Genomic DNA, 15,788 nt, shown 5'->3' with positions numbered 1-15,788 from the left:
ATTGGCTGACAGGACGCAAACGCACATGGAAATACCATAGACCCCATAGGGCCCATTGCGTAGGTTGCCTGCTGCTGACATACGGCAGCATGACTGCCATATTTGATGTGGCATATATGTCCGCAAACTAATGCGAATGGCCTGAAGACAGGGGGGGGGGGGGAAACAAACAAACATTACATGTAAATTGTATTTTTCCCAGTCTTCATCATTATCTAATCTCGAATATATTGTTAGTGGGTTCACGACGTTAGAAAAGATACTGAAACACAATCAGTCTGCTTTAATGGTCTGCTACAGAAATCAGACAATATTTATAGTAGAGAGAGGATTTGGACAAATTTAAAGTTAGATAATGCGGTAAGCGATTAATCGATTATCCAAATAATTGCTACTTTGATTATCAACTAGTTGTGGATCAGGCAATTAATTGTGACATCTCGAAGGGTCTCGACTTTTCACTTTTACTCAGTAAAGGAGTCAAATCAGCACTACTTTTACCAGTATACGTGTTTTTACAGAGTGCCTTTACTTTGCTAGCTCAGCGATTGACTCATCTTCACGAATGAAATGAAAAGCCGCCTTCACCGACCACATCCAATATGGCGGCGACGTCGACGTACGATTCAGCGCGCAGGGCAGCATCTAGGTATTATATCTTTGTTGCCGTCATTTGTTAACGCTAGCAGACGATATGACACTAACATTGATGCGGCTAACTAACCGCAGATCACTTTTCCCTTCGCGTCTTTTAAGGAGTCCGTTTCATTCACGGATGATCAACCATAACAAAGGCAAGCACGAGACCAAGCCAGACACCGTACGCATAGCTAGGGGACGTTAGTTTCATTATCATTTCGGTGACCGTTGTGTTTAGCATATCTTTCATGTGAACTGAACGCGTAGACAACAGAAACGTTGCACGTGGTTCATTCTGCGATGGCGTGAATGCAACATTAAAAGCATTTTTCGTCTGGTCCCTCTGGTGTAGTGGTAACTAAAGATCTCGCGAGAGGATGATGCTGTCGCGTCTTTGTGACGTAATCTCAGATATATTAGCTAAAAACGATATTCTGCTTGGTGTTTTCATATAATAATGCACATGTACTTATTTTAAACGTATTGGAGTTTATAACTACGCCGGTTGTATCTATACAGTAACGTTTTAGTTGTGCTAATGTACAGAAAGAAAGATTTTGGAGGCGGGGCTAACTTCCAGCCCGCGAATTTTTCAAAACTCGCCGGGGGAAAAAAACGACGTTCAATTCATTCACAACCTGCAGCCTTGTCGCCACGGACAAAACAGCATTCCTGTTGTTTTATTTTTTATTTTTACCACGTTGTAACATTTGCCAACATGCCCGTCCTAGAGGTTGCAGAGGCTTGTGATGTTTCTCCGCCCAAGAGGTTGAAAAGCAACCGCGACGAAGACGCTCGCTCCGTTCTTCGCTTCGCTAAACTTTCCGAGCACGCAACGACACCCACCCGAGGTTCCTCCAAGGCTGCTGGATATGACCTCTACAGGTGCCTTCCACTTCTTCTGCTTTCCGGAATTCTCTCAAATAATTCCCGTTTATTTCTTTTTTTTTTAACATTCAGCTTTTGCAGGCCATTTCTGTCCGCCTTGCTTGCGTTTTCGGAGCCATTTTAGCTCTTAATGCAAAATGTAATGGAATTTCCCAAGCTTGGGGATTTTTATCAGATTTCATGATCTTTAACTTTAGCTTTGCAAATAATATCAATGAAATGCTGTTTTAAATCTACGTATTCATTCTTGCCTATCCTAAAAAGAAAGCCCCACTCGTGAATTACATCTTTCTATTATTTTTGTTTGTTGCAATACTTTTTCATAAGTTTGGAAATTAGCGCATTTAAAAAATACACAATGTGCAATTCAGTGTTGTTAAAACTAATATGTCTAGATCACAAACAAGCGGAACTTATAGTACAATTGAGTTTTACATGTAAGGTAACCACAAACTTTGTTTTTCTTTTTTTTTAACAGTGCATATGATTATTCTATTGATCCTATGGACAAAGCTATTGTGAAAACTGACATCCAGATAGCAGTACCACATGGCTGTTATGGCAGAGTGGGTGAGTTGTTTCCCCCCCCCACACACGCGCGCAAAAAAACCCAACACCATCACACTTTTTGTCCACAAATAGTCAGCAACTTTACTGTATTTTCTCGTCAGCACCGAGATCTGGACTCACAGTAAAGCACTTTATTGACGTCGGAGGTGAGTGAAATGGCCGATTCCTCCATTTTTCTGTACCACTAATCGTATTCTTGGTCAACCGACCGTACGTGGTTTTCCTCCTTAATATGTTAAACGCCATTAAATTGGGCTATAATCTAGTCCATGTGGTGATTTTATTTATTTATTTGTTCTCCCCCTTGTGTATTCTCAGCTGGAGTAGTTGATGAGGACTACAGAGGGAATGTCGGCATTGTTCTATTTAACTTCAGCAAGCAGACTTTTGAAGGTGACTGACTTCTGATAGTTTGTCGTCAATTTCGCTAATATTAGTCACAACAGGATGGAATACTATTTCCTATTTAAAGTTTTAAAATGAATTCAGCGAAGACTTGTAATTTATTTTTTTAACATCTGACGCAGTTTCATAGTTTCAGCTTTGTCTATTCAAACTTCTAGTGAAAAAAGGTGACCGGGTTGCTCAGCTGGTCTGTGAGAGAATCACCTACCCAGAATTAGTCGAGCAGGAGGTAAAGAGCCGAAGTACACTCCTGTGAACACGTTTTCAAAGTTTTTCATGTACTTTGGGGTCACGATTCCAATGACAATGTCTTTTTACAGACACTTGACGACACGGAGCGTGGGGCTGGAGGGTTCGGCTCAACTGGACACAACTAAAACTTTGAATTGTCACCTTGGAAAGTTGGAATTTAGAAGTTACTGTTGTACTTGTTAATAAATATCCCATTTGTACGTTGTCTGATATTTAAGTTTAGCAATATTGTATTTATCCACACGGGGGCAGAGTATGACAACGTTTTGGAAACTGGCCTTGGTCTTGAATACCCCCCTGCCCACATCCCAATTAAAAAGGCACTTCTTTAAAATGATATAGCATTAACTTCCCAGCATGCCTAGAGGCATTTTGCAAATTGTGTTGGTAACTACATGTTTTAAAATGTAGTTTTACTAGTTGCGCTGTCACTTTGTACTGTGAATAAAGTTTGTATTGAGTGTTTTGTTTTCACTTTGTTGGTGATAGGGATGACTTTTCTTTGACAATTGAATCACTAGAATCGAAGTTACGTGGTTTATGATTTAGCCAGATTCACGTGCTTGCGCTAACCGACAGGCAGTGCGTTTCTCCGAGTGCTACAGAAGGCTGCAAGTTCCTCAAGCAAACAATGATTTGACAGGTCATTGTTTTTTTGCAATAGAAACCCATTTCATGAAGTTTTTTTTTTTTGCCTGCTGCCCCTGTATCGCACATGCCTGGGAATACAGTATAAACAGGAGGCTGTTTGGCGATGAAGGGGAAAAGTAGCAATTCGATGTACACCAAAAGAATGTTTTTTTTATTTATTGTGCATGTACAACTAAACCCCCACTGACGTGAACAAGAACACAGACCGGTGTCAGGCTGGCCTGTGGTAATGCGGCACTGATTTGTACGTGTGAGAGAATGTGTGGCCGTCGAGGCCTCAGTGCATGATCAGGAAGGTCCAGGTTTGTCATCATTAATGTCAGATGTGTGTATGTCTGTGTACACATATGTGAATGTATACAGATAATAAAGAAAGTAGTTGGTCATTATAAGCACCGTTACAAACCCCTGTAATCCAGGGGCTTCCTCTAGTTTACAAAGGCAACATAGATTAAAAGTGGCATCGATTATTACAGTATAAACACAATTTACATGAAATATAGAGAAGAGCGGTCAGCTTAGGGGAGCTAGCGCAGACATGAAATCAAGAGTGGCCAATGGGATTGCGTCGTAACAGACTTGTATGGTAGCACAGTGCATTTCCAAAGCTATGTGGTTGTGTTGCTAGCACCAGTAAATGTGAATGATCCATTGAAAAGGGCGGACAAGCGTCGTTTAAATATGCAGGAGGAGTCGTTCAAGACAGACGCGATAACGTCTCAATAGTCTTTAGTGGCTTCCTTTCCTCTCCTACGTGATCTCGTCACAATTTGACATCTTTGCGACAGACAGAAATGTGTTGTATCCGTGAGGAAATTAATTCAGGTCAGACTAACGGGACATCCTTTTCTTCCACTTGGGCACAGTTGTTTGAGGAGGAAAGAAAGAAAGAAAAAGAAAAAAAAAGGGGGGGGGGGCCATGAGAGTTTCCCGTTGTCCTTATGCCTTTCAAAGTGGCACCGATTCCACATATCATCATACAACATGCAAACACACTTTCAATCTTGTTTTTACACACTTCTCATGTTGTGTTCTTCATTTGACTGAGCATTCAGTCATCATTTTTCCACAGTAATTGTATCTATGACATGTAGAATCATCTTTGGCAATCAAACGCTGCGCCCTCCTCCTCGTCTCTTTGGTGGCAAGCAGAAGTGACCCAGAGTTGGAGATGTTTAGCCTCTTGTGGATCATCCACCTCCGCCCGCCACAGTCTTGCGCTGGTTAATGCAGGACGATCTGCACCCTCATCTTCAGGATGTCCCCCAGCTGCCCCGTGAGGTAGTCTTTATCGTGTCGATCCTCCAGCGCATTCAGCTCCTTGTTCCTGTACAGGGGGATGCTGCTGATCTGGAGGTCGTAAGCGCCCGGAGCGAGGGCCTTCTTCTTGCTCAGGTGCAGGTAGCTCACGCCCTCCCTCTGGTTGATCTTGAAGTAGCCCTCTTCGTTCCCGTAGTCGATGCTGTAGCGCACGTGATCGGTGAGGGCGGACAGAGCCGGCGTGAATTCAAGGATGCGGTCGCGGTTGCTCAGGTCGCTGATGTTCAGGTGCAAGTGCAGCGTGTCCTCAATGTCCATGCTAGCCAGGCTGATCATCTCATTGTCAGACATCTGCAAAGAAACAGTGGAACTTGTCTGTTTGGTTCAGACACAGACATTTGGAGCAAAACTCCCAATTACAGTACAGTGGCGCTGGGAGCTACATCTTTTCATTGCTCATCTTTCCCCCCTTGAAATAAATGGAAATGCCATTCATCCGTTCAATTTGCGTTTTTGTTCTTTAATAATCACTATAACATGGTACGTTATAGGAGCAGAGTACTAACTTCATTAGATACAATGTAAAGCATGAAACACTTTGTGAATCTAATTCCATGCTGCAATCCAATGAACTGTGCTGCTCCTTCTGTTGCCACCGGGAGGCAGTAGCTACTGTATAAAACAGTCCTGAAGACACCAACCAAGAAAAGACTACTACCTCTACGGATCAGCGCGTTGCCGGAATATTAGAGATTTTTCGTAGAGGATAAATAATTGATGCCTGTGAGTATTATTATATTGTCTGTCTACCTGTCGTTCAAATATCAGTTGTTTAAAGGGTTGACTACAGATGCTAACCAAATCAATGGCATTTTCTATTCATGTTAGCATTAAGCTAGCAGGGGGGCGTTCCTAAGGCAACATAGTTTGCTCATTTTAAATACACAATGTGCACTTCTCTTTGAGTTTAAACCGCTTGGAACCTGTTTTTTGATTAATTGTGAGTTGAAATGAGTTTGCTGTCAACATACATATCGTCACGTGTAGCTACAGCTGACTGGCAAAATTACCTGCATGTCATCCACGGGTTCATCCCGGGTTGAATTGGCGCTGCGTCGATTGCGCCCCTTCTTGGGGTAGCCGTTGATCTTGCACTCGTAGCAGGCCTCAGGAGACAGAGAATTTTCATCCTCCTCCCTTCCCTGAGCAGCACTTTGGTCAGCGCCACTTAAAGCCAGCCCGGAGACGCAATGCCTGAAGCAAAGACAAAAGCCGTCAGGCTGCATTGAAAGACGACCTTTCATTTTGTAGCATACCCTTGTCCTGCCCTGTAGTATCCAGTGGGACAACCGCAGAGATAGCCCCCGTCTGTGTTGGAGCATCCGAACTTGCAGGGGTTCTGGGTGGTGAAGCACTCGTTGATGTCCGAGCAGCCCCCGGAAGTCTGTTCGTAGTTAAAGCCGGTGGGGCAGAGGCAGCGGAAGCTCCCGAGAGTGTTGTGGCATGATGCTCCCCCGCAGATTTGACTGTTCTGACACTCGTTCTCATCTGGGTCACGGGAAGTTGAGGGGAAATAAACAAGCAGAAGGTCAGCGTGCTTAAGTGACACAAACAATAGTGGGAAAAAGTCAAATGTCAGCCTCACGTGGAGATTATTTGACAGACATTTTCATCATATTTGTAAACAACAAGCGGCAGAATACTTCCGGGTCGCTGAAAAGTGACCTGAACTGTAACGATGCCAACACATTTGGTGTTTGCGGTCGCTCCACCAGATGGATCCAAAACCAGGTTTAGATTGTTTTTGATCTCGCTTTTCTTTTGAATCCTTTCATCTAAATTCATCCAGCGGGACCTGTGGGTGAGGAGCGCGAATGAAGACCACCCCCACCAAAGACAAAATCTGCAAGACATCGCGAATAATGTACGATAAATGCGGTGAAGCCGCAAAAGGTGAACTGCGATATAGCGAGGGACGAATGGACGGAAGAAGATGGCAAGACTGCCTGCTGGCGTAGTAAAGGGATTGACTGCAACTAATCCACCATCATCATCTGGTTTGTGGAAGACATTTTCTCACAGGTATGTATACAGTGTTTGTTTCGTTTGTCTGAGCAATTTAGCAAACATAATGACTAGCCTGCAAGCTAAGGTCAGCGTTACAGTTTCAGCGTCAAACCAGCATGTCTGGGCCATCAATCAGAGCACCAGAAAAGTCAATTGATCATCTAGTTGTTCAATGACCTATGTCTGCAAATTCAGATATAGGGTTAGGTCTATTTTTGAGTCAATTCACCTGTCGAAATGTAAATTGCGGATGGTGTTCTGTCTCCCTTCGATGCGATTCACCTTGACATGACATATTCTTTTCGACTGACACTGACCTCACGCACGGCCATTTGACTTCTAAAGCCGTCAATGGCAGTGAATGTGTTAATCTGCGGCAGTAGAGAAGGCTAAAATCATCATTCAAGCCGTTTTAGCGGTTTTCACAATCATTCTCTTGGTCAAATGACTTGCATGGGTTTGTTTACTACTCTTCTTTTGGAACCCAGAAGTATACGTGATGTCACGGTGAAAGAAGATGTTTGATAAGAGGAACACAAGAGAGCAAACCAGTCATCTGCTCACCCACACACTGGTTCCACTGGTAGTGCTGCAGGTAACCCTGCGGACAGCTGCACCGGTAGCCGCCCACTAAGTTCTGACAGCCATGCTGACACCTGTGGTTACCGTCACACTCGTCCGTGTCTTTGGGTTGCAAACACACAAGAAAACAAGTCAACTTTCTGAATTGAATCGTCTGATTCTGAGATGTGGCCTGCCAGCTGTTTTCAGACCTTCACAGCTCTGTCCATTGGGGTCTAATGAGAAGCCACGCTGGCAGTCGCAATTGAAACTCCCTGGAGTGTTCTGGCAAGCACCGTTGGCGCCACAAAGATTGGGGTCTGTTGAACACTCGTTGTTGTCTAACACACAAAGGAGGAATGGTTCAGATTAACACAAAATAGCATAGAAGTGCTAAATAGAACAGAAAAGAATAGAGTTGAACACTGCAGATTCGGGAATAGAGCATGGATATCATACTGTATCGAGCTGGGATACAACCCTTCAACATAAATGTTAGAAGTATCTCAGAATTGGTACTGACGTAAGCACACGACATCTGAACATTTTCACACCGTTGATGTGAACTGTACAACTCGACTGAAAAAACATTTTTAACCTTCTCGAGAGGGATTAGTAACACAACTGAAATAAGTGTGCACACCCTCTTATAACTGAGACGTGGTTGTGTTCAATAAACCAATAAACCAATCCCATTCAAACCCATGTAAAATGGGAGTCATCACACACCTGCCACCATTTAAAGTGCCCCAGATTAACCCCAAATAAAGTTGTTAAAAAGTTGAACAAATAAAGATGTTCTTGTAGGCTTTTCCTGACATCTATTTTGCATTTGAGCAGAATCCTGAAGGTTTGTGAGTGTTATTTTGAACTGTTCATAATTCCCTCCACCTTGACTAATGTTCCAGGTTGAGCCAACATGGGTACATGGTAGCTAACATAGTAAGGCGTTGTTTTGATGATGAGCAGTGTTGTGTTTGCACCAAATATTGTTGGTTAATTTGTTGGAATTACGGCCATAAAGTTCAACCTAGCTTTCATCAGACCATAACCAAAAGCAATGCATATACAGTACGCTTAAATTCTGTGTCGAAATTGGAGTTCTCATGTGGTGGCTGAAGGTGAAAATGACCGTTTGTCAGGTATTTGTCTCTTTGAATACAGTTACAGAAAGCTCAAAGCTCGGGCCACAATCGGCATCGCATTGTGTGCGTGCTAAAATCATTGACTGTGACTGTGACTGCTAGAAAACCTTGATTGTGAAGAAAACAGTTCAATGTTTCCCTGGAGGGGCTGATACATTGTGAAGAACTACTGGTGCTAAATTCTGAGGGTCTATTTATAGTATTTTATGCAGGCCATGGAAAGTGTTCATTTCAGTAATATTGCTTGGCCAATCAACAATCCCTAATGTTCAGAAACAGGTGGTTTTTTGGACCCCCGCTTTCCAGTTTCTCCCCAAATTTTTGTTGACAAATTAATGACACACTACATATGTATCCTAAACCAGGGGCTATTCCATTCTGCAATCAGGACCGAGAGCTCCTTGCCTCTGGATGGATATGAGGTCATGGGCGCTGCTTTATGGTCTGGAAAAAAGCTCGTGGTTGTCAGGGCAATCCGTTGCAGAGTTTCATAACAAAGACTCACTAAGCTGCACGACTACACACGAGTACAGTCTAATAAGATGTGTGTGATATCAAACATCCATCCATCCATTTTCTGAGCCGCTTCTCCTCACAAGGGCCGCGGGAGTGCTGGAGCCAATCCCAGCTATGATCGGGCAGGAGGCGGGGTACGCCCTGAACTGGTTGCCAGCCAATCGCAGGGCACATAGAAACAAACAGCCATTCGCACTCACATTCACACCTACGGGCAATTAACCTACCACGCATGTTTTTGGGACGTGGGCGGAAACCCACGCAGGCACGGGGGAGAACATGCAAACTCCACACAGGCGGGGCCGGGGATTGAACCCCGGTCCTCAGAACTGTGAGGCAGACGCTCTAACCAGTCGTTCACCGTGTCGCCTGATATCAAACAGAGTTCACAAAAAACTATGACGAAGGAGGCTTGATCGTACAAGAAGTGACACTGGGAAAGATCACAGCGTGTGTATACCGGACACAGGAAGTCGCAAGCGCACGATGACTCAACATGTTTATCCGGCTCATTCCTTTTAGGTATACACAGACACAAGAGCACTTCCAAGGACAAAATATTTAGATATGTAAGTCAACCCATGTTTTGCTGGTGTTTATTTACCAATGCAGGCGGTGTGATGCTGGGTAAAGCCAGGAGGACACTTGCAGGTGAATCCGCCGATGGTGTTCACGCACAAGAATTGACAGTTGTGCTGTTTTGTCGAACACTCATCCAAGTCTGAAAAGGAGGTGGAGACATGACATCGTCTTGTTGTTATCGTGAGATGATTGCACGCACTACTTTGTGAGGGCTGCTCTTTTTTTTTTTTGGGAGTCAAATTCCAGTCCATCTACAGTCACTGACCTACAAGTGAACTGCAAATGAGCCAGACAGTAGAAACACAGAGGCGGTGGCGATGCTCGCTTGAATAGTGCCCTGTCCCTTTCTGCCAACAACGACCTAACCTTAGCTCCTTCCCTAAACGTAAAGATCTTCAAACAGCCATGTCATACTTGACAACCTGTCACTCCAAACCAAAGTTTATGAGCAACATCTTGACGACACCTTATAAGGTCTCCGCAAGAGGGAACAAATCCCCATACAAGCGGCAATAATTGACATCTTTAGCCTATAAAAAAGGATTTCACGTATGAGCAAAAATATCACGGTTTCACGGTATCATGGTATTGCAATTACGCTCTCCAATTATGGCTATGAAATGTTTTATTTCCCACATAGTTTCCAGGCAGGACACGCCCCGCTCCAATAATATTGGCTCCAGGACACACGCTGCTGCACTTTGATTGGCTGCTGTGTGGCGGTAGAACACACCCTACTGCTTCCAGACAGGAAAAGAAGTATGTGACTCAAGTGTGGCAGCGTTAATATGTTTCCCACTAACCCTAACCCACCCTAATCCTAACCTTAACCCATCCTAACCCGTCTTTAGCCCCAAGTCTCGCGCTAAACCCTCCTATAGCGGCTGTACTTCATTAGCATCTTTTGCATTGGCCTTTGTTTCCACTACCAAGCCTTGGCGGTAACCCCCCCCCCACCCCCAAAAAAAAGAAATCACCAAAACAGCCAACTTTTTCAACCAGGTCATAAGGCTCACTTTGAATATGTGACTTTTTAAAACCACGGTTAAACCTTGAAACCGGTAAGCGGCCCATGTCTAATTGCACACAGCATCAATGCCGCCCTGTGCATATTGCACATACAAGAAACCAGCACTGCACAAGGGGCACTGCCGAGCTAGGGGAACTAAAGTTCTGGTAAATACGGACGAGAGAAGCCACCGAAGACCAACGAGCACATTTTTTTAGGCTCCAAAACAAGCCTGATTAACAGAAGCTTTGGATGCAGGATGGGATTAAGTGCGAGCTCAAGGCCGACCCAGAATAGAAGAGCGAGCATAATACTGGGAGGGGGCCAGGTCTACTCAGCAGTACTGCGGTTCCAACCTGAAAACTTTGTCAAGGACAGCTGCTATTGAATATTAAAGGTTCTGTGGCTTTGTGTGCGTGTGTCACCTCTGCAGCTCTTCCCATCTTCCTGTAGGATGTATCCACGGGGGCAGGAGCAAAGATATCCACCCTCTGTGTTCTTACAGATGAAGTTACAAGGCTTTGGTGCCTGTATGCACTCGTCCACATCTGCAATGAACATGAGTGTGAGACATTGCTTGATCTTTTCGACAAATATTCCATGAGCGCAGATGATGAGATGAACAGAGTCGGGCTATATTTTGCATGTATGTGTGTGGGCAGTCTACCCGTGTGGTTTTGGCCTTTTACAAGGTAGCAGGAATGGGAACAGGAGGCAGTTATGGCAGGAAACGAGTCCATAAAGTTGAGAGATGGATGTGAACTGTACGCTCACCCACACACTGAGTGCCAGTGATGTCTGTGGTGTAGCCGGGTTTGCAGATGCAGTTGTACGAGCCGAGATTGTTGACGCACTGGCCGTTGTTGCACAAGTTGCCCATCACACGACACTCGTCGATATCTGAAAGAAAGGAACGTTCGTGTCGATAAACTGAAATACAGAATGGCTTAATTACCTGACATTAACTTACTGGAAGCAACTAAGAATACCTGTTTTCATGTCTCAGTGCGTACAGCGAACCTCTGCATATTCACGGTCCAGCATTCGCAAATTCACATATTTGCGGAATTTGGGGGGGGGAACCTAACGTCCATTATTTGCTGAACAACTATCCACTGTTCTTGTGCTCAGGCCAAAGCGATAATACATTGCTTCGGCGTCATCTTTCGGCCTCTTCGAGCCAAAGAACTATGTTGAAGTGAGTTGAGGAGATTCATTTAGACAAAAGGAGTGCTTCATCTTGCGGGATCTTGGTGCCAAGAAACTATGTTAAAGTGAGTTTCATTTAGACAAAAGAGGTACTTCGGTACCATTTTGTGCCATCTGTCGACAATTCTAAAGGGGGCGTCAATTACTTTGTGTGTGTGTGTGTGTGTGTATACCGTCACTGTCGGGCGGAAACCTCCTATGTCCAAATTTGGTCAATTTCATATTTTTCCATAGGTTTATAGGCCACTATTAGAGAGTCTCCATCTATTTTGACAAATTATTGAGCAATCTTAAGTGTTGAAAATGGCTTGCTCTCTTTGACGAAGCATGCTAACGCCACAACAAACATGACGCTTTTTTTATGATGCTTTTGGAGATGTGAGGATCCCACCCAATGCCAGCGTTACGCCGATTGAACTGATAAATATCGAGAAAGTACCGAGGCCACACACACACACACACACACACACACAGACAAACAAACAAGTCATAATAACCAGGTAAACAGAGCATTACACTGGAGCAAGATTAATGTTGCCATTTCACTAGAAAAACAAAGGGCAAAAGTCTGACAAATAAGGAATGTGGAGGACTTGTGAAGTTAAATCCTAACATTCAGAAACTTTGACGAATGTATCATCCTTCCCAAGTTTTCGAAGCCATTATAGAAATGTCCATTTTAGGAAAGAACTGAAGTGGCTTGTGTGTGGCTGTTTTTGTCTCGTGAAGAATTCATCAATTACTTCCATCCATCCAGTTTTTACAGTGCTTCTCCTCTTTGGGGCTGCAGGTAAGCTGGAGCCAATCCTCTCTTTGCCATCACAAAGAAGTGAACTAATTGTGCTTTGTTTTGAAGTCTTCATTTCATTCGATTAACTTAAAATTTCTAAATACCTTTGCCAGTAGTTGTATATCCAGTTCCCAGAGGACACATTTTCTTGAAGTGGGTGGTCCCAGGGAGTGGACAAAGCTCACAGTTGTTGCCCCAGCCCCTGCCTCCATCACAGCAACACTCCGACTTGGTCACCATGTTTCTGTTACTGGATGTCAGCTGACACAGAGTCGTCAGAACCTCAGTGAAACAGAAGCCCTCACGGTTATCTAGATGTCGGGAGACATGGGGAAGGGAATGTGAGAGCGAGACAAACCATCACGTGAGTAAACAAAGCGATGGCTCAAGGGAAGCAGACAAAGCCACCCAGACAAGACCAGACGTGAGGAGATAACCTACACGCGCTATCACTAATGTCTGTCAGAAGTTCGATAGCAGCTGAGCCTCAGTTGGCCTGGAGTTTTTCTCACAGGCTTCAGTACATCACTTTGAATCTGAGGTATATATTTAGATTTGAAAGGAAACCTGTGAAACGACTCGCTTTCCTCTATCTTGACAGTTACAAACACATGGTTAGAAACCAGATAGGAGAGTGCCACAAAAAGGCTGATTACGAGACATATATTGACCACATTTGTACCCACATATTTTTCAAATGTAACTACAATCAACTGCCTATCCATGTCGAATATGCAAAGAGTTCAGTGCGTACTACGCACACACTTACCGATACATTCGGTCTGTGTGGGGTTAGATATGAATCCCTCATCACATCTGCAGCGATAGCTTCCCACTGTGTTCTCACAACGGCCGTTCTTACAGATGCCCGGTTTGGCTGTACATTCGTTCAGATCTGAAGCAGACATACAGGAAAACAGTATGTGAGGAAACGCCTAAATTATAGTTTCACCACGAGAGCCCCCCCCGGCGATGCTGCCCTGCGCAGCCGCACATATTGCACATGCTAGGAACTGCCACGGTGTGCAAGCGTGTAGAACTGCCATGCATCGTAATGAGACCTGTTTCTAAAATGATGCTGGTCCAATGTAAATAACTTGTCAAATACTTTGAAGGACTTACATTGCTACTGCTCTTACGGGTAATAAAGAATTATTAAAGACCAGCCTCAAAGATATGGCTAAAATTGGGCCTTTCTATTTTGATTGGAAACTCTCTGAAAGTCCAAATAAAGGCCAAAGAAACTTCAAGTTTTGTAAAGAAACCCATTCATAGTGAAATTGAAAGTCCATTTACCCTTGCAAAATCTGGGGGTTAATGCGCAAATAGAAAACAATGAGCAACAGTATGGGTTTAGTTGCTGATATAGTCTCACCGATGCAGCCATCTCCACCCGGGTGGCGTGTGTATCCAGGTGAGCAGATGCACATAAATGTACCAATGAGGTTCTTGCAGGTCATTCCTCTGCTGGCACAATCATCTAGACCATCTTCACATTCATTCTGGTCTGCAAGACAAACACACGAAGCATTAATCACACCACTGATGATTCACGGTTCAGCGTTGGCAAATTTGCAGATTTTTTTTTTTTTTTTTTTTTTTTAAACCCGTCTTCTACTATTCACTATGTATGTTCCCGTTTCTCTTTCGATGCAGCTACTATTAGGCGTGTTGTCGACATTGCTGTTAGCTGTATTCCCTTACATATATGATTGTGTGTAAATGCCAAATGGTCAGTTTAATGACTTAATACTGCTTGTGTCAAGTGATTGTGCGCGCACTTGTTTGCCCATGTGTGATGTCACGTCACTTTTTTGCCAGCGTGGTATTTAGGCTAGTAGGCTAGCTAATGCTATCGATGAGCCTTCATGTGATGGTGATTTGTTTGTGTTGAATAATTCAACTACTGAATAGTTGTCTATGTACACTGGGTTCATGATTGTGTACATGCAGGATGCATGGTGTTGTTGTTTTATGATCCATCTAGTGGGATCTATACGCAATTGGGCATCAAATATTACACGCACACAGACCTCTATTATGGCCTCCATCTACTCAGTATGATACTGGCAAGGAAACAGGAGTTGCATATCGACATTTAGGAAGAGAATCGGTGGTCTGTTTGGAGCTTGCGGACATATACGATGACGCTGCTGACACTGAGAGGTTCCCTCTGTGTCTCGGCCCTTCCCTCCAAATACAACGGTTGTTACGGTAACCATGGCATTTGAGACAGCGGAGGTGTAAACAGCGACTCGTCTGGTTACATTTTCTCAGGTTTTAAGAGGGCTCGAGAGATAGTATGTTATGTAACTTCACGAGGGGCTATTACTACTACTGTATACACTGCTAAGAGCTGCGTTTAGGACGGATTAGTCATTGAGTTGTGGTACCTTTACACATCCTCTTATCCTCACGCAGCACGTATCCTGTTGGACATTTACACTCGTAGGAGCCCACTACATTTACACAGCGGAATGCACAGAGCAGAGGATTCTGGGCGCACTCGTTGAGGTCTGGAAGAGAGCACGAAAAAAGTGAGGAGTCCAACGATAATAACAAGATCAATTATAAATTCACGGAAAACAATGCAATGGGTGTTATTCAAATAAAGTGCATTTTTAAATTCCATTCAAAACGGCGGTTTTCAGTTTGAACTCGTTCCGTGTGCTTTGACTGAAAGCAAATGTCACTCCCCTCAAATCAGATGAAAACAACAATACTTTTACTTACAGTACAATAGCATCCTCACTTTACACTAAAGTTCATGACCACAACTTTGTTTTAAGCTCATTTATAGTTACTGGTCGGACAACCGACTACCGCTCCTTTAAAGACACGTCCTGGATTTGTATCCTGGCTGAGCAAGAAATTAAAAAAAGAATTAAAATTGAAAAAGAAGGAATGGAAGCGAAAATAGTCCCTGGTCCTTATGATAAATTATATTTTTTACTTTGTGTTTAATGTGCATTTTTATTTCAAATCCAAATTCAAGGTTTGAAACAAATTGTTAATGTAATATGAAACAAACGAATAAATTAGAGTAACTTTTGAAAGATAAGACTCCATTTGGCACACCTTCACAGGTCATCATTGGACCAGGCTCGAAGCCCTCCTCACATGCACACTCAAAGCCTCCGATCGCATTTGTGCACGTGCCGTTTCCGCAGGGGTTACCAACATCACACTCATCGGTGTCTGGAATGGACAGAGACATATTGAATGCATCACATATACACACATA

General features: G+C 43.7%; 2 protein-coding genes and 1 long non-coding RNA gene across 5 annotated transcripts in view; 2 read left to right on the top strand and 1 right to left on the bottom strand.

The window, feature by feature from the left end:
* The first annotated feature begins 555 nt into the window (after positions 1-555).
* dut (deoxyuridine triphosphatase) lies at positions 556-3,228 on the top strand. Of its 3 annotated transcripts, none has more exons than XM_061751625.1 (7): positions 556-649; positions 1,371-1,524; positions 2,006-2,097; positions 2,199-2,243; positions 2,416-2,490; positions 2,661-2,731; positions 2,823-3,228. In XM_061751625.1, exons 1-7 carry the CDS (start codon positions 571-573, stop codon positions 2,877-2,879), a joined length of 573 nt encoding a protein of 190 aa, XP_061607609.1. In that variant the 5' UTR covers positions 556-570; the 3' UTR covers positions 2,880-3,228. The 3 variants fall into 3 exon arrangements, with proteins under 3 accessions (XP_061607609.1, XP_061607601.1, XP_061607592.1); XM_061751617.1 differs by lacking the exon at positions 556-649 and adding an exon at positions 665-794; XM_061751608.1 differs by lacking the exon at positions 556-649 and having other exon boundaries at positions 869-1,524.
* A 307-nt stretch (positions 3,229-3,535) lies between these two features.
* The window catches only part of fbn1 (fibrillin 1), a 66,464-nt gene continuing 54,211 nt past the window's right edge, over positions 3,536-15,788 (bottom strand). The window contains exons 54-66 of the mRNA XM_061751584.1: positions 15,623-15,742; positions 14,938-15,060; positions 13,920-14,051; positions 13,314-13,439; positions 12,649-12,855; positions 11,320-11,445; positions 10,971-11,093; positions 9,559-9,675; positions 7,506-7,634; positions 7,297-7,416; positions 5,982-6,213; positions 5,736-5,919; positions 3,536-5,016 (exon numbers count right to left, since the gene is read on the bottom strand). Coding sequence (XP_061607568.1) covers positions 4,630-5,016; positions 5,736-5,919; positions 5,982-6,213; positions 7,297-7,416; positions 7,506-7,634; positions 9,559-9,675; positions 10,971-11,093; positions 11,320-11,445; positions 12,649-12,855; positions 13,314-13,439; positions 13,920-14,051; positions 14,938-15,060; positions 15,623-15,742 — 2,126 coding nt within the window. The 3' untranslated portion in view covers positions 3,536-4,629. The remainder of the gene's footprint in view (positions 5,017-5,735; positions 5,920-5,981; positions 6,214-7,296; positions 7,417-7,505; positions 7,635-9,558; positions 9,676-10,970; positions 11,094-11,319; positions 11,446-12,648; positions 12,856-13,313; positions 13,440-13,919; positions 14,052-14,937; positions 15,061-15,622; positions 15,743-15,788) is intronic.
* The window catches only part of LOC133467133 (uncharacterized), a 32,244-nt gene continuing 21,482 nt past the window's right edge, over positions 5,027-15,788 (top strand). The window contains exons 1-2 of the long non-coding RNA XR_009785148.1: positions 5,027-5,448; positions 6,515-6,747. This is a non-coding gene — a long non-coding RNA (uncharacterized LOC133467133). The remainder of the gene's footprint in view (positions 5,449-6,514; positions 6,748-15,788) is intronic.

This window comes from Phyllopteryx taeniolatus, chromosome 2 (assembly GCF_024500385.1).
Source record: "Phyllopteryx taeniolatus isolate TA_2022b chromosome 2, UOR_Ptae_1.2, whole genome shotgun sequence".
Taxonomy (NCBI): Eukaryota; Metazoa; Chordata; class Actinopteri; order Syngnathiformes; family Syngnathidae; genus Phyllopteryx; species Phyllopteryx taeniolatus.
This window is presented reverse-complemented; position numbering and strand designations above follow the sequence as displayed.